Here is a 19247-nt window from a genome sequence, read left to right on the forward strand (position 1 = left end):
CAAAGAAAGAGTAGTCTCGCCAAGGACGAGATGAGAGAGGGATGAAACTTTCAAATGACTGATTGCTAACCGGTATACAAACACAACACAACAGAGCGCATCGCGTGCGGAGAGGATCAAATGTGTTTGGACTGGTTTCTGTCCTGCAACAAACAAGCTCAAACCATCAGACGAGAAAACACATAAACGTCAATAACGACACATACGCACACACAGCGAACAGACGTGGCACAATCGGTTACCTACCCACAAATACATCATCATCTTGAGCGAGGAGTCAGGGGCTCTCCGGCAGCGAGGAAACGCTTCCTTACTTAGCTTCTTTTAACTTCTCGAGCTGGGCTACGGAAACCCGGATGAATCCTTCTTGTTTCCACTCTCTCAGGCTCACAGTTCTTTTGTATAATTTATTATATCACTATAATAGCGCTTATTAAAACTGACACTTGGGAGGAAGAAGAAGCTACTTCACAAGGTTTGAGATGCTTCTAGCAGTCTTGTTCTTGCTCTTCTTCTTTTCTTTTTTTTTGCTCTCTCTTGCCTTTCCCCACTTGGTCCTCCTCACCCTTTCACTGAACGCCAGATCCTGACGTATCTATTTAATGAGAAGATCCGTGCACCAAGGAAGTCCAGTACAACTGTGCACTCAAAGTGCCAGAGAAACAGAGAGAGAGAGAGAGAGGAGGGTGATGGTGTAGGTTTCTCTAGTACAGGCTCCACAAGAAAGGTACGTGTACGTTAACGCACAGCTGATAGGACGATCCGAAACAGATCTCCCCCCACCCCCGCAAAAAAGGACTTTTCCCTCTAACAAAATGCTGCTCAGATCCTCAGACGCTGTCGTCCGGAAGCTGATGCGCAGGGGAAGACATCAGTGGGAAATCAAAAGATACATCTTCTGTCCTGAGGGAAGGTAAGAAGACAACTGACTGAAAAAAAAATAAGCTTGCAACTTCCTCCAAAAAAAAAAAACTGCAATCTCAGCTCTGAGATATTCAAGTAAATAAAAAAATACACAGGTAAACTGAGATCAAAAATGATATGAGCGGATGAAAAGGAGACAGAAAGCACCTCCGTCTCTTAAATGTGGAGCTTGCACCTGACTCTGCAGCCTGGATGGGTTTTTTCCCCCTTTTCTTCTCCTCCTCCTCGTCTGGGGTGAATGTGCTGGAGATAAAAGCAGCGTGTACTGGGGCCAAGGCCTTCCCGCTCGGGTTGCTCTGGCTCTGACGCACTGGCTGCCTCCTTACAGCACTTTTCTACAGCCATCTGCTGACTCCACCACGCTACTGCTACTGAGAGACCAGACACGCAGCCGGCAGCCAGCTAAAGCGCTAGAAAAGCGCATATGAGGCTTAAACTCATTACTACTGTTTAGAAGAAGAATGGGGGTTTTAATCAAACACTGGTATTAGAGAAACTCGAGAGTAACAGAAAAAAAAGAACCTTTTTGTAAATGGATTTCAAACCGGAAATGGAAATTGGAGCAAGGTCCATTGTTTTTTTTTAGTTTTATGTGTGTGAGACACAAACGCAATGAGATTTGCCAGTGTATTTATGATGGAAATTTGAATATTAAATTCTCCTCAGGAAGCAATTTGACTCCCTTTTAAAAGGAAAACAATAAAAAAAGAGAAAAGTACAGCCGTCACAACAAGAAAGAGAGGGTGAGGACAAACGATTAAGCTAAAGGCTCAGACTCAGGCCCACATACAACAAATATACAAACACAAGCGTATCATATTAAAGCAATATGGCTGAATTAAATTGATTTGCCAAAGGTAAGGGATTTTCTAAGGAATTACTCAAAGCATAGACGGCACCAATGCTCAAAAAAATAAATTACATTTCACAATGATAACAAATAGAATAGGGGAATTACTGCTATGCAGAGTCTTTTGAGATAACCTCATTAAAAATGTCAAATATTTTATGAATACTTTTTTTTGTCTCATTTTTTATTTATTTACAAGGCTATCTGTATTCTTAAATACTAAAATACAAAAAAATCAAATAATAAATGCTTTAAAAATCATGAAATTTATTGTTAGCACTTATTGATTATGACTTGTTGTTTTCTTATCAAAAATTATGAACTTACGTTAGTTAAAGAGACTAGATGGAAAATTATATTGGGGAACAGGAAAAAAGAGAAACAGTTTTTTTTCCTACTTTAGAAAGGAAAAATAAATAAATATGTCTTAATGAATTAAATGTTAAATATTAGGCCTGTGCGATTAATTCCATCCCATCCCATTTTCACAAGCGACTCGTCTGCGATTATGAACACGCTATTGTGTAGTTTGACAATCGTATGCGATAAATTACACAGACCTATTAAATATTTTCTTGAATATATTAGGAGACAAGGCAGGAACAACTGGCTTTGACTACTGCTCATATAATAAGATTTCAGTGTCAGAACTATCCAACTAGATGAAATTGTATTATTTTGAATGAAACGATACTACAGAGAGATCCAGTCAATACTTTGAACGACAATCTGAAAACAATAAATGATTGTTGATGTATCAGACATAGATAAATGGCAGGTACAATGTAAAGCCTGTTGGTTGTGCACCTAAGTAAACATACTTCAGCATAAAATTTTGTTAAACCGCTTTACTTCGGGGCAAGAAAGGTCTAATGGTCATGGGAACTGAGAGCCGCTTATACTGAGATGTCCATTTACATGGAGCAGACCGATCCAGCTGCCATCTCCTTGGTCTGATTGTGTCCTTTAACCCAATTAAAAAGCTACACGTCTATAATAGTAGCTAAACAGCCTTAAAGCAGTAGTGCATCTCATTTGTTTAGATTTTGACAAAAACATATCCTACCAAAAAATGGGAGTATTACTAGGTGTATCATACTTGATCCTTCTCAAATAATCTAAATTAAAGGCAAGCTTCCAAAAAGCACTTCTGAAACAACTGTCCTCAGACTCATGAATGAGTCACTAACAAGAGGAAATGAGATGACAAAGAAACAAGAGAAGTGCTTTTCATGTCTCCAAGAGCCAAATCAGCAATGTATATCTATAATAAATTAATATCTATAATATTAATAATAATAATAATGTCTCCATATTACGGTGACGCATTGCTGCCCCACACATATTTTTTTCCACTCAATTATCTCATAAAAACAAGATGTTTTCTTGTTAAAAGAATTTTTTTCTTGTAATAACGAGATGTTACGTCGTAAAAACAATATAATTATGACGTAGAACGACATCATTTTCTCGGTAATACTACATATTTTTTTCTCGTAATAACGACATATTATTTCAGAAAAACAATGTTTTCCCGTTATTATCGATATGGTACATTATGTCGCCACAGTCTGACATAAACAAAGATCTGAACGATGCTTAAATTATTTAAAAACACTGTTTTGAATATATTTTACTGTTATGGTTTTAATTGTAGCATAATGTTTATTAGGATTAATCTCCAATCTGTCTACAATATAGTGCTATATCCAATAACTGCACCCATGACTTGTTTAGGCTACGATCAGATCAAAACAGTTATTTTTTAATAATCGACCCTCGGCTTAATATTTCTTTATTTGAATGACTGAAGTTTGATTTTACAACCAAAAATTATTTAGTTTTAACGAGAAAAGATGACATTAAAATGACATCTCCTTATTACGACATAATTGAAGGGAAAAAATTATATGTGTGAGGCAGCAATGCGTCACTGTAACTTATAAATATATATGTGTGTTTGTGTTTTTAATATTTTCGAGAGCCAAATCAACATAATAATAATAATAATAATAATAATATCATTGTGATTTTAAATATATAAATAAAGAATTGTTTAAAAATTTAAATATACAGTATATTATAATTTATTTTTTAAATATATAATAGTTTTTCAATATTTTCATTAATATTTCCAAAAGCCAAATTATTATTATTATTGTTATTATCATTATTATTCTCTTTAATTTGCAAAGGCCAATGCATATTAAACAATACATACTGTATACTCATTACTGGTTTAGTCCATATTTACTACTCTAATTTTAAAAGAAATGAAAAAATACATGTATCATTAAAAAAACAAATAAAGAAAGTAGTTGCTAGGAAAATGAGAGTGATGTGTGTGTATGAATAGGAAGCTCTGTGCATTAATCATATCAAACCTATCAGACTTAAAACCCTTCAACAAACCATGATAAATTACAGCACTGAGAGGGGACTGCAGCACCTCGGCTCCTGCGTGGTGTACAAATCCCTCCCATGATCCTGCAGGCCTGCACAGACACACTGTGTGCTCTGTGAGCCCAAGGCAGAGCCGGCAGGACACATGCTCATCCCTACACACAGATGTGGTGTTTTTGAAGAAGATGAAGATCTTTGGGAGGGTCTTCATCAGGAGTGAAGCTGACACCTTTGCTACCCTGGCTTTTCAGACCAGTGGGTGAGCAGAAGGGTTTGAGAGCCACTATTAAAGTTTAATGAGAAGGCAAGGTAAGCTTTGTTGTATTTTTAATATGGACACAGCAGTGTATGAGGGAATAACAGGTTTCTGTATGAGAGTAAAATTGAAGTTTTTTTTTTTTTTTTGTCTATTGATTTAATATCATCATCATCTCAACTGGAGATGCTGAAATGAACACGAAGGATACACAAAAATTCATTCTAAAGTCATTGTGATGAAATAATTTGTCTTTACATGAATGCATCGCAGTTTTATGATCGCCATAGATTGATTAATTAAAAGGTCAATACCAACAACATCCAGAAGCACAACAGTGACACAAAAAACACACCAAAACACAGACACACAGAAAGCAGCACCGAAGCATCACTTACCCTGAGCTGGTCCGTATCACAACTCATTGGCTGTCCTGGAATCTGTCAACAGAGACATACAAATTAGAGTAACACATTACACACCAAATACAGCACCTCCCTTCAGTAATTACAAGTCAATCATCGAGAGCGGGCTGAGGGGAGAGAAAATGAGATCTGTCAAAACTGAGGTTTGCAACATGGAACCATGCAAAAGGTGGTGAGAGCAGGGAATAAGACAGGCAAGACATCGTTCCCATGCTAGAAATGGTATACATAATCTTTTTTCTCTCTTTTTTTCTCAAATAATGGGAATAGTATAGAGCAAGTGGTTCTCAACGGGTTTTGCTTCAGGACACATATTCTAGATTTGCATTCAAGTGGCAACCCAATACATCATCAGGATTGTACCAAACTAAACAAATATATCCATACTGAAATCACCTGAAATCAAATCACCAGTCAATTGATGTATATATGATCATTTAGGCTGGTCGTACACAAAAACCTATTTGAATTTAAAAGGTATAGTTCACCCAAAAACGAACATTCTGTCATCATCCACTCACCCTCAAGTTGTTCCAAACCTGTATAAGTTTCTTTCATATATAGGAAAATGTGTGTTTTAAGAAACACTGTTTACAGTAGCCACTGACTTACATGTATAGCTAGCCATATCACCCTGTAGCCCAAGACTGGCTGCCTACTGAAGCTACAGGGTTGAGCAGGGTTGAGCCTGGTCAGTACCTGGATGGGAGACCTTCTGAGAAAACTAAAGCCCATTTCACACTGAGATTCCGGATACATTACACACCGAATACATTTGTAATGTGTCTTGGCAATTGTTCCTGGATTGTTAGATTTTGGTTCATTTACACTGCCAGTGATTTCCCAGAATCTGTGCGTGCATTCACACATAAGCCGTAAAGGTCCCGTAATAATCCGTGACATCACGGATGTACGAGTCAAAAATGCTAGGTACGTTATCTTTCACTTAAGCTGGCGAACGATCTCAGCTTCAGCGCGGAAAGTTAGGAGCTAACTGATCTCTGCTTCATTACAGTTTGCACAGATTTTTTCATCGGGAACGTTGATCTGCCTTCCAAACACCCGGTAAAAGAGTCGCACGATAACGTGCATCATCACTAAAACACACCCTTTATGCCATTGGTTCTGGCATTTGTTCACACAGACCTAGTTCCAGGACTGAACCCAGCAATGTTACTAGGTCCCCAACCCGGGAACGATCCTGGAATCAATCCCGGGATGTGTTTGCATTCACACTGAAGGCAATCCGGCAATTTTACGGCAATTTCCTGGGCCCAATGTTCAGTGTGAAAGGGGCTTAGTGTGTTAAGGGGTGCTCACCCTGGAATCGCCCTCCTGACTCTCTGTGGTCATTAAAAATCCTTCAAAAAAAGAGTAGTGGTGTAACCACGGCATACTGGCCAAATTTTCCCATTGGCCTCTGGCCCTCATGTCCTCCTAATCATCCCCGTACACTGATAGGCTTCATCACGCTGCCTCCTCTCCACCATAAAGGCGTTCGTCTGGCGTTCTGGCACAATATGGCTGCCGTCGCATCGTCCAGGTGGATGCTGCACACTGGTGGTGGTTGAGGAGATCCCCCCTTTCATGTAAAGCACTTTGAGTACCCAAAATTATTATAATTATTACATAGAATGAACAAAATACCATGGAAGTCAATGGCTACTGTCCAGTGTTTGGTTACTAACATTCTCCTTGTTTTTGACAGAAGAAAGAAACGTATACAGCTATAGGGTGATGACAAATATATAATGACAAATTTCATTTTTGGGTATCCCTTAGGGTATTATTTAGATTTAAAACAACTTTTTGTAAAGGTTGTAATAAATCTGCAATTTTGTTTTAAATCTGCAATAGTTGACAGAGTTTTTTCACTGTAACATCAATGTTTAAAGGGGTCATTGGATGCGACATACACTTTCATGCAACTTACAAGTTGTTTGAACTGAAATGTGTGTTGGAAGTGTGTGCACATAATCACCCTATACTGATACAAATCCACCCAGAGTTTTTATTTTTATTTTTTATCTTGTTAAATAATTTCCCCTTCCTCAAACAAAGCTATTGCACACAGACCCAGGCCCTCCCACGACTGTCGATTGACACACGTGTTTTACCTTAGACCTGCCCTGAGCGAGCTAGCATCAGTCCAGCATTGTTTCGACACAGGAGCATATGTATACTCACCTAGAGTTAGAGTCTCTTCGTCTTTTACTCCCGGTGTCCTGACATTTGATCCTACTCGTCAGATTCTCCTACCCGGGTATACTGCGCATGCGCACATCAATTTCTCATCCTTTTTTTTAATGCGAAACAACGATATTTAATGTATCTGCATTACTGTAAGGGTAGGTTTAGGGTTTGGGTAGGTATAGACTTCAATACAAATGCAATCTAATTGGTAGAAAATAATATGTATTGTTGGTTTCCTGTAGCTGTATCCCTTCTAGCTACAACCGCAAATATAACACATAATTACTGCGTTTGCAGTACTGTACGGGTAGGTTTAGAGTTGTGGTAGATGTAGACTTTAATAAACCATAACCTTACAGTAACATTTTTCATTGTCGAATTGTACTACCCACTGTTTTAGTGGGAGGTAGGAAAATCTGTGATTCAGTGGATTACTTTTGTTTTTGAAGGAAATGTGCGACCCCCAAACTGCCTAAATGCATTTAAATTCCATGGCTAAAGTAAACAATCTCATGAGAATGGCTCGTCACCCCACGGAAGAGAGGGGCGGGATGAGCAGAGCTCATTAGCATTTAAAGGAACATGGACTAAAACGGCTTGCTAAAAACAGAGCTGTTTTTGACAGGGTAAACACTACCATTGAGAAATTTGAACCAAAGTATGTTATAGATTTATAGACACTAAAGAATCACTGGTATCCAATTACCCCTTTAAATTATGTGTATGGGTGACTGCATTGAACTATGTTAATAAACTGCACATCACCAACAACATTCAGCTGAACTGAATTTTAAAACAGAAATCCTCTTGAATTTTGATGGCTTCATGCTCTCTACAGTCAATAATTTTGCACAAACTATGTTTATCAAGCAACTAGATTAAATGTATTCCTTTAATTAGTTTTGTTTATGGATTTTGATGATGAGAGGATGTCAACCTGTTCGTGCAAGCATCTACTAGCTTCACAGAACAGAAAGATGTGTTTTCATCCAAACATCATAGAGTTTGACTAGATGTGCAGCCTTTGATCTCAATAACAGAAAATTGCAGAAGCATTTCCTTTTCTATACAACAATGCAAACTAATACAATCAGAACAAGTCTGCAACACTTTTTTGGGTTACAACCCACCAGTTGAGAACCACCGCTATAAAGAATCAAGTTGAATTCAATTGAGCAGAGTATTTCTACATGCCTCGATGCACAGAGTTTCTCAAACACTAATCAATCATACTCAACCCATTGAAGAGGAGGGGGGGAAGAAAAACATTTCTAATTTTGTTAATGCTTGTTGAGTGTTTGAAAGAGAACTACACAATTAAGAGATTAGGGTCTGGTTACGCTGAGAGGGTTCCTGGATATACCACTAATCTTCCCCTCGTGCCTGCCGTCAATACATCCATAATGCACTGGCCAATCTTCATTTAAGAAATAGAATCTGTGTTACAAACGCTCTCTTCAAATGTAATGATATTAACAGTTCCACTTTCCTCTCAGCCTAAAACACTTAGCTGTTTTTCAAAGTGTGCTCATTTCCCATTAGACAGGCCACTGAGTGAAGCTGAATAAGATTTTCATCATTTAGTAACTGGACATCATTGCAGAAAGACCCTAAAGAGGATTATGACCCACAGATAGAGGGAATAAAGGGCAGGGAAATTGCATTGATTTGATATGATATGAGAAAAAATGGATGCATTAACCTTGTCACCTCAAAATATCTGCGTATCAAATTAGTAGTAAGACTTCCGCTGACGGTTACTCATTGCTTTTTGGCAAACCACTCTCGACAGTAAAATGTTACGCCTTTTAAAGGGAAAGTTTATATCATGTGCAAAGTTTTCAATTAGTCATGAAATAAATTTAAAATGCAGGAATGACATCGGCAATTTTTTGATTGCACAGTTAAAAAAAAGGCAATGAATGCATTATACTTCCCTGAAAAAAATTAAAATAAATAGAGCACCTCTAAGTTCTCTTGTAGGGTAGGAATTGTATTATTTAACACTTGTTAGTAGCACTTTCCTTTCCTAGCAGGTCGTTAGGAGAAGCTTCTCAATAGCTCTGGGTCACACAGCATGCTTCTGGATTCAGACCGCTGGCATACATTTTTATATATAGTCCTGTGCTGAAATCTGAAATTCAAACTTTTTTTTTTAATTATCTGTTATTTTTAAGAAGGACTGACAACTGCTGACATTCATGGTTTGTGTTTTTATGTTATTATGTCATTATATTATCATTACGGCTGTCAATCAGTTAAAACATTTTAAGTAATTAATTTTGATGCCATTTATGACATGATATGCTGATTATTTAACACCAGTTATGGTATTTTAAATTATTAGTATTTGCACTGAGGACAGCTGAGGGACTCATATGCAACTATTACAAAATTTTCCAATTCTCTATTCAAATGGTCACTGATTCTCCAAAAGGAAAAATTTTGCATTAAGAAAACTTTTGAATACAATGAAGATGTGTACATTTTTCAAATTATGCCTATATATATATATATATATATATATATATATATTAGGGGTGTAACGGTTCACAAAATTCACGGTTCGGTTCGGTACGATTCACTGATGTCACGGTTCGGTTCGGTACGGTTCGGTACGTTTTAGATACAGCAAAAAGAACAAATTGGCAACAAAGTATGTTTTTTTTTTTTTTTTACATTGAACAATGATCTATTCTTTACCCATCTTCTATGGTGTTTTCTTAGCAGCATACTGTATAAAACAAAAACAGCTCCTTATTAAAAAAAATTTAAAATGTTATATTGTTGTAGTAGTTATGAACAAATACAAAGATGTAACTTTTCATATGGAACTCTATAACTCTTTATATTGAGTGTGTTTTTACTCAATTGGTTCTCTATAGGGCTTATGTTTTTTGGAACAAAGCAGGAATTACGGTCTGGCTGAAATGGGCTCGTGAAGGAATATAGTAACGGGGCTAAATTACATTAAGAATGTTCTTAAAACATGCGTTTTCCACTATAGGCGCTCGCTCACTCAGCACACGCTGAAGGCTCGTTGCAAAATGACTAAAGGGTCTTTCACACAGGACGCGATACGCGCGGCGCTGGATCCTGGGCTCAGCGTTGCCCTTCAGATACAACGCGATTTGCGCTGCACTATGCCAAGAGCAAAGCAGGTGGAGTTTTCAAAACTGCCCGTGCATACGTTCTATTTATAACAGTTCTTCTATAACGTGCAGGCCTGTTAATTGAATCGTACTGCTCAGGAAATTCCGACACAGTACAGTACTAGTCCATTTTGATTACCGTGCTTGTTTGGATGCCCCGATCGATTGGTAAAGTGCACCCAAACACCAGACCTGTTGGTTATTGGAGGATCTTCTATTTGTGGTCTGTTAAACGCATTGGCCATTTTGCAACGAGCCTTCAGCGCGTACTGAGTGAGCGAACGCCTGACCTGAGTAGCCTAACATAAACATATAAGATGGTGTTTTTTTTTCTTGTTCGGGGGTGTCAGGGGCGTTGCCTGTTACGTCGTTTGGGTTATTGGGCTACCTTGTTGAACGCATATCATTATATTTCACAATTTTTTCTTTATTTTCCAAATATAATTAATTAGTCCAACGAACCGTTCGGTACATAATGCGTACCGCGTACCGAACCGAAAGCCTCGTACCGAACGGTTCAATACGAATACGCGTATCGTTACACCCCTAATATATATATATATATATATATATATATATATATATATATATATATATATATATATATATATATATATGTGTGTGTGTGTGTGTGTGTGTGTGTGTGTGTGTGTGTATATATATATATATATATATATATATACCTAGTTTTCACCTCCAGGTGCATCGTGTTTCCTTCAGTGAGCATTTGAACCTTATGTAATAGTTGTATATGAGTCCCTGAGTGTAAAAAAAAAAAAAAGATGGATTTCAAAATCGTACAATCATTATTAGAAAGGGTTCAAATACACAAAAGATACTGGAAAACCAAAGAATTTGTGGGATTTTTCTGTTGATTATCCAGGTAACAACACAGTATTAAGAATCAAGTCAAGTCAAGTCACTTTTATTATATAGCGATTTAAACAAAACAGATTGAGGCAAAGCAACTGAACAACATTACAAAAAAACAAAAGCATATGTAAACTTTTGAATGGGGTCATTTTTATAAATTCAATTATTATTTTCTCTTGTGGAAAAAATATAAATGTGTCTTATGCGAAATATCTTATTCAGGTCAGTCCAAAAAATATATACAAATAAAAATGAAACATGCATTTTGTATGATCCCTCTTATTTTGGTAAAATAATGAACATTTTGCAGATACTGTAACTATATATATATATACATACATACATAGGCACATACATACATTCATATACACAGTAAATGCGTCTATGTCTCATTCTACATCTTTTTTGTTTTCATTTAGTTTGTTTTGTATAAAAATGTAAAACTGAAAGTTATTGAAGGACATTTTTCATTGATTGACAGCCATATCATAAAATAGTAATTTAAATGGTAAACCTTTCGTGTTATGTTGATATTCTGATATTGTAATTAATTCATTATTAGAATTAATTTATATAGAATAATTCAGCAATATACTATAATTCACTACATCTTTGTGTGATCCATGTGAACAACATTATAAGTTACTTACATCTTCTGTGTGGACTGATACATGGATTTAAGAGTTTTCACAAAAAGGAATTTAAGTATATACATACACATAATGGTAAGGGGATGTGACTAAATCCAAATATATTTACAAATATGTATGTAATGTATTATTTAAAGAATGTTATACTTTATACTTCATTAACAAATTTGACGGGTTAAATTGACATTAATAATCATTACATGAACTAAGTCCCATGAAAGGAGTCTCATGGCTCACAGGGTGTAAATTGTTTCAAGTTTCCTTTTCAAAACTTCTTAGGCAAACACCATTCCACAAAGGCCACAGCATACTGCGTGGACACGGCCTCAAACCGCTACGAAGAGGCTCTTGTTCGGTAATGATACTTTCCAGATGAAATCAAGGGGAAAAGCAACAATAGTAGCACAAACAGCCCTCATCCGTATGAAAGGACAAAAGGACTCTCGAAGGGCTTGCTTATCCTTTACCTCTAATGGTCTGCTTCCCTCCTTTTCACTCAGAATACACACTCTCTCTCTAGCCCTCTCGCTGACTTACGTAGAGTACTTGAGAGAGACAGACAGAGATGGAGGGTAATACTGAACTGTTGTGGCACAGAATTGCAGGATGGAGGGGTAAAGAAAGAGGGAGTGAGAGAGAGCAGGCCTAACTCAGTCCCTCAATGAGCTCGATAGGACTTACACATGCAGTGAAAAAAAAAAAAGGAGAATGAAAAAATGTCAATAAGTAGCACTCTGCTGAGTACAAGCGGCAGAACACGGCCGGGCAGAATGACTTTATTAAGCTGACACAGAAGACTGCGCTCAGCCGGACCGACGGATAGAGGGGGAAGAGCACAAGACAGAGCAGAAGAGAGCCAGAGACTAAACAAAGGAGGTCTGCATTGTGCTACGATTGAAAATCAATTCTCTGATAAATCGGTGAAAATTCACCAGAGCCTCAGTGATGGAATTAAAACAGGTCTGTTGGCAGAGGTGGGACACATTCCTACACATGCAATGTAATATTTGATCTAATAAATATTATGAAAATTATTAAAAACAGCACTGTATATACATTATATAAGTTATAAGTTTGTCTCTGAATACATTATAATAAAAATTACAATTCACATATATATTTATGCATTTAGCAGATGCTTTTACTCAAAGTGACTTACATATACAACACTTTGCTCAATTTTGCCAATGGAAATATAAAGACAAAGCAGAACTGTTGTTCTTCGAGGAACCCACAGTGGCATTTTTTTCTTAATACACGTTTTGAATAAATCGTTTGAACCACTATATGTATATTTTTTATTTTATTATTATTTTTTTTTGTATCATATGTATCAGATCATTTAGGCACTTATAGGCTATAGTTTGACAGCTTGTTCTAATTCAACATGCCATGGGAAGTTAATCTAACTATAATGATATTGTTTATTTCTTACTCCTCAACAGTTCATCAGGCTCTTAATGATTTAATCTATGCCATCTTTTGGAATATCTGAAGGCCATGTACCATAGTTCTTAACTGTAGCATTTGTTATAAAAATACTAGCCTATTATTCATTACCAGGCCAATCATGACTTTTTAAAATTAATTAATATAACATTTTGTTATGAAGAAACAACCGCCTGCACATTTAGAACCAAAAGCTATGACATGCCACAGTTGTAATATAAATTTATATTAAACGATTATCTAATACAATTTCTACAACAAGTTAGACAAAATGTATATCCCCCTCCCCAACAAACAAACTGCACCCCTGCATCAAAGTACTGCGAGAGCGATTGAAAAGCATACAGAGTCTCTGCTCTCTAAAGCTCTTGCCGTACTTTGATGTCACACACCGATCGGTCTGATGGTGATGATCTGCTTCACGTCGAACATGCCTAATGATTCAATAGAACATTCATAAAAAACCATTAATATTTTGAAATGAACGCTCAAAATACTTTATTTAGGTTGCACTGTACAATAATTAACCAATAATTAACATGAACTAATCGAACCATTTTATAAAGTGTTACAACTATCTGTTATAAAATGATATACATGTTCACCAAAAAATAAAAAAACAACGTACATGACCACATGATGAAACTTTTTCTAATATCTTTGTTAGAAAGAAGTTACGAGGATGATAAAACTCAGCACTGGACATAAAACGGTGACTGGAGCAGTGAGTTTCCATCTAAAAGCAATCAGAAGCAACAGCAGACAATTTTTTTGATGGAAAAAATACTCATGTTCTAATAATTTTGGCCACCACTGTATATATGTTTGTACTGCGGTTAACATTATTTATAATACATTAAATTCCATAAATTAATTATCAGATTTAATATCAGGCATTAAAATAATTTTATAAAGCATTACACCAGTGTTACTTTACTCTTATTGAGAGTAATAGCTAGGGATGGGAACCGAGAACAGGTTCTCCTTCAGAACCGGTGCCCAGTGAATCAATTTCTTGGAACCGTTTGCTTGCCTGCTTAACAATTGCGCTTATTGGTTCTGCTCGTTGCATAAATGTCATGACACCACACACGCGCTGCATTGTTGTGGTTAAAAACGCAGCGAACATGGCATCGAAGCGCTCTAAAGTTTGGATATATTTCACGCAACAAGAAGACAATACGGTCACTTGCAACTGCTGGTAAAAGTTCCATTTTGTCAATATGCAGTAACATTTGGCCACACAGCATGCAATTCATTTGCAGGACTGTCGCATGTTTGATACACTACTACTTAGCGACACAACAAGTGAGTCAAGCAGCAGCGGAGCTAACGGGACGCTATCTGTTATTAATGCCAAAGGTAACTTGTCTCCAGACAACTTGTTTTCATTGTGCAAACTTTTACAATACGGATAATCTCCATTTTCATAGTTCATCAAATTTAGATGATGATGATAACGGCCTGAGTCTTGCTGGCTCGGAGGCTGCAGCAAGTATCTCTCGTGCACCTCTAGCTACTCCGTTTACAGAGGCAGGGAAGAATAAAATGGCCGAGGCGAAGATAAACGAATGTCTCTAAGTTTTGGTAAAGAGTTTACGATTGTTTGCCACAGTAGAGGCGTAATTTGTGTATATGTGCTCTTTTCTGTCTTCTGATCAGATATCAAAGCGAGTTAATAAAAAAAAAAAAAAACTAATTTGTACTTATTCCCTCAACAAATGAGAATCGATAAGGAATCGGATCGATAAGCAATATCGATAATGGAATCGGAATCGTTAAATTCTTATCAATTCCCATCTCTAATTATAGCTTTTATAAGTATTTTAAATCAGAAGTTATTTTCATATTTTCAGTTTTCATTTTACTTTTATACATTTTGTTGTGTATTTTCTTTTTTAATTTTTATTAGTTTTAGTTTTTTATTATATGTCTATGTTTTTTTTTATAAAGTATTACAGTTTATATTAGTGAATATTAAGTTAAAGTAATATAACGTAAAAAGTTATATTTTATTTTATATTAATTCAGTCATTGTTTCTTTTATTTCAAACAATGAAACCCTGCATTACACATATAGACTTCTTTGAAGGTGTTACAGTATAAAGTGACAGTTGATGCAATTGAGTCATGGAATCATGGAATCATGACATCCTCCAGGGGATAAAATGTCCAGAATAACATATAGCGATCCACTGATGTTAAAATAAAGATAAGCCCAAAACTGATGCCTGCAGTTCTCTACACAGTTCAAATACAGCACTTTATTTCAATTAAATCTATTGATGTTAGATCAAAGGTAATGCTAATAAAATGCTAACGGCATCTGTATTAGAAAAGCCATCTCAGTCCCTCTAAGCATCGATGAATACATTTCTAAAATGTTTGGCTGAGAGAGAGCTATAGGTACTGCTAATTTATGCGCTGCTCTGAGGAATAATGAGAAAGGAGGGTGGGTGAAGGAAGTGAGAGCTGAGCCAGCACAAATTCCCAATGCTGCAGTAACTCTACTGAATCCTGCACTTTCACAACACTAAGCTTATCAGAGAGAGTGGAAGGGAAGATGCAGCCAGATCTAAGCCTTTTAAGACTCTTCATCAATATTAGAATATCTGGACAGGCAGGGCCCTCGTACCTCTAGGTGCATGGTACAGACTGCACTTTTGAGGACATCAGACAGAAGTCTAGGGTCTGCAGCTGTTGACAGAAGACACACCTATAGGTGCCTGCAGTTCCTCTGCACTGGAAAAATGCGACTAAATGCGACTAAAGTAGCCTTATACAAGGTCATAACCTCCACAGTCATTCAAGGGAAAATGCAATCCAAAGATTCAGATTAGTGGGCAACAATATAGGTTTTCAGTGACACATTTTTGCCTACATAATTGTTTTTAAGTGAAAAACAATAAGGCACGCATGAATATATACATTTTGTGAGATAACCCTTTTCAACATCTATTTAAGATCATTCCTACATTCCCATATACAGTATATAAATATATGATAGAGTAGAAACTGGTCAAATAAATAAATAAATACATCATATATTTTAGGTATTTTTACTTTTTTTTTATAATAAATACCGAGCACTTGAACACATTAACCAGCTATAGATCAATAAAATAAATTATATAAAAAACCTGATGCACAAAAATAACTAAACTGAGTCTGAAATAAAACATAAAAACAACAACATAGAAAATTAATTAAATCTGAATTAAAACGGATTCAAAATAGCATAGTCACACTTTATGAATTCTAAAATGAATGAATAGATATATAATAGAAAGCCAAAATGTAATATTAAATATATAGATATTTTCTGTTGTAATTTATTCCAAAAAATAAAAAGAAGGGAAATCACTACAAAACCGCCCTCCATTATTCTGGACCATTAAAGGAAACAGAATGTAGAAATGGAGAGATAAAACTTAATTAGAACATTACAGATTCAATTATGAATCATAAAAACAATTACCACACAGATGTTATTAATAAAGTAACATCAAACACTAAGATAAAAATAGTGCATCTTCATTGTTGATCCAAACTTGCAGAGGAGCAAGGATTCTCTCTTGCAATATTGAGTTTGGGGCTTAAAAGCAAAATGATGCTGTCAATAAACCAGGCAGGGTAAAAAAAAAGAAAAAAAAAGGCAGCATTCAGCGCTCATTAATCTATAAACCTTCATCAGCCCGTGCTGCAGGTTCACATAGCCTTTCCTGACACCGCCTCGGAAGAGATCACACTGGCTGATGGATCCTGCTTTGTTCTTGCTGATCCACCACAATTACCTCAACTCTTCTTCTAGGCTCCGTTTGAACAAAATGCCAAAACAGAGGCCAATTTGCTCGATGCTACCCTTCCCCCAAAACACACACCCACATGTTAGTAGAGAAACAGACTTCTGGGACCTCAAATGATCCCTCTCGTCAATTGAGCAATGTTCCTTATGTATACAGCTGTTAAACTGCCTGGCTGGTATGCTGAGGTTAATACCAATCCAACAAATTGCACATGCAGTTGCTGGATTCTTTGAGGGAAAATGGCGTCTTTTGTCTCTGAATGATTTCATTTTTATTTTCTACATAATTGTTTCTCCTATCACCGCTTGATATAGGGGATAGATGGGGCAGGGCTCTAAACCGGTTCAAGGAATAAAAATGAAAAAAGCGCGCGGCTTGAATACGCCCATATAGAAAACAACGCAGCCAGACTGTTACAAGTTTTTTTTATTTTACTCTTTGCTTCGCAATGAGAGGAATAAAACATAATTAACCCCAAAAAGATGTGATGTGGATTACCTCAGGATTTGAGATTTGGATTTCCTCCGAAAAAAAAAGAATGAAGCGCTTTATTCAGCAAAGATCATAAACATGAGTAAGTCTCTTATTTATTTATATACTTGTACTAGTTTTCACATAACGTGTAAACATAGTTAGACTTTTTCCAAACTATAATTCCTGACTAATGTATAATCAAATGAAACATTATGAAGTTTCAATAACAATATACAATACTACACCATTCAAAAGCTTGATTTAAATAATATAAATGTAACAAATGAATGTAAATGTAACAAATGTAACAAACAATGCTGTTCTTTCAATTTACCCCCCCCCACATAATAATAATAATAATAACAATAAATATATATATATTTTTTAATAGTTTATTTATAGTTATTTTCAAAGCTTCAATGTACTGTCATAAGAAAAGAACTCCATTATTGTTTATTTAATTGTTACAAATAAGTTCTTATTAAAAATTAAACAAAATTTAAAATAATTACAGTAGCTTACAATTTCCACAAAGGAGAGACTTGGTATTGTTTCCAAAAAAAAAATATATATATATATATACCCATATCCGTATCGGCTACTGGCTCAAATGGGTTGAAAAAGTGGCATATCAGATATCAGCAAAAATCCAATATCATGCATCCCTAATACACATATAACACATTGCTCATTTATTCAGAAAATGTTTATCTTAAGAACAAATGTGAAATTACATATTTCCTTAAAAAAAAAAAATCATTTTAGAAATTATTATAAGCTCCAAAAAACATTCAAATATATCTAAGAATCGTTTTAATTAAATACTTCAAAACGTGTGTCAATTTTAACTTAAACTGTACATTATATTAAGAAAAGTTGTAGGCAGAGTACTTATGCATGCCTGATATGGCCAGTGTGAGTGCATTGTGTGTTACATGGATTGTTATATGCCTGCTCTCCACTACTTTATAAATATGGTAATGGGGAAATATTCATTTTTATTTTCACCTTTTGTTAGAGGAAATCTCTTTAAAAAAAAGAACATGAAGAGACGAATGCAGAATTGTCTCCAACATTTTTCTCTCAATGTGTCCAAAGTCATTCTAATATGCAGTGCAACCTTTGTCCTCTTTTTGGACAACTGGTTTTAAACAGTCAGAATGAACCATACTCTGATGTTTAATTGAGGCTCTGATCCCCCAAACACTTAAAGGGGGCTTGGGAATTAGAGTCGTCCTCCCTGTGCCGCTTCCCCTCATTCCGTGCGGCTCCAGATACTTTATTTTGACAGGCTGAGCAGAGAAATACCAGCACAGAATACATCAAGTTCTCAATTATTGGATTATCTCGAAGTGATATCATTACCACAGAACATTCTCTCCAATCATTGATTGCATTTTTCAATTTATTTCACGATTAATGCAAGTAGCCTGACCGAACAATTGTCTGATGAGTTCTGGAACCCCATCAATATATTCTCCTGGCCCACATGAGCAGTCTGTGTGTTTTATAGCTCGGGCAAAACATTTCTCATGCCTCCTGTCTCGTGTCTCTCAATTATTCTAAAGGACTACCAATCTCATCTAGCAGGTGGATAGACCATGTGAAAGAGAATTACAATTTTGAATGCAAATACACTGAACTGAATGCTATTTCATCACGTCAGGGGAAGATGCTTCGGAGAATGCTAATGCAGTCTGTCTTGTAGCTATGCATCAGCTCTCTTTCACAAGTGCCTTAATCAAACAGTTACTCTGGAAATCATGTCAGTTCAATTTCTATTAGCACAATA

The 19247-nt window shown here is 36.0% G+C and overlaps 1 protein-coding gene across 3 annotated transcripts in view; it reads right to left on the reverse strand.

Moving 5' to 3' along the window:
* Positions 1-19247, reverse strand: part of LOC113046992 (RNA binding protein fox-1 homolog 1) — a 271768-nt gene that overhangs the window by 151885 nt on the left and 100636 nt on the right. For 2 of the 3 annotated variants that reach the window (XM_026208192.1, XM_026208196.1), the window contains exon 2: positions 4832-4873. In XM_026208192.1, coding sequence (XP_026063977.1) covers positions 4832-4873 — 42 coding nt within the window. Of the gene's footprint in view, positions 1-246; positions 639-4831; positions 4874-19247 lie in introns of those variants that run through there. The other variant, XM_026208197.1, reaches the window with a different exon arrangement.

Source organism: Carassius auratus, chromosome 28 (assembly GCF_003368295.1).
Source record: "Carassius auratus strain Wakin chromosome 28, ASM336829v1, whole genome shotgun sequence".
In the NCBI taxonomy this organism is placed as follows: Eukaryota; Metazoa; Chordata; class Actinopteri; order Cypriniformes; family Cyprinidae; genus Carassius; species Carassius auratus.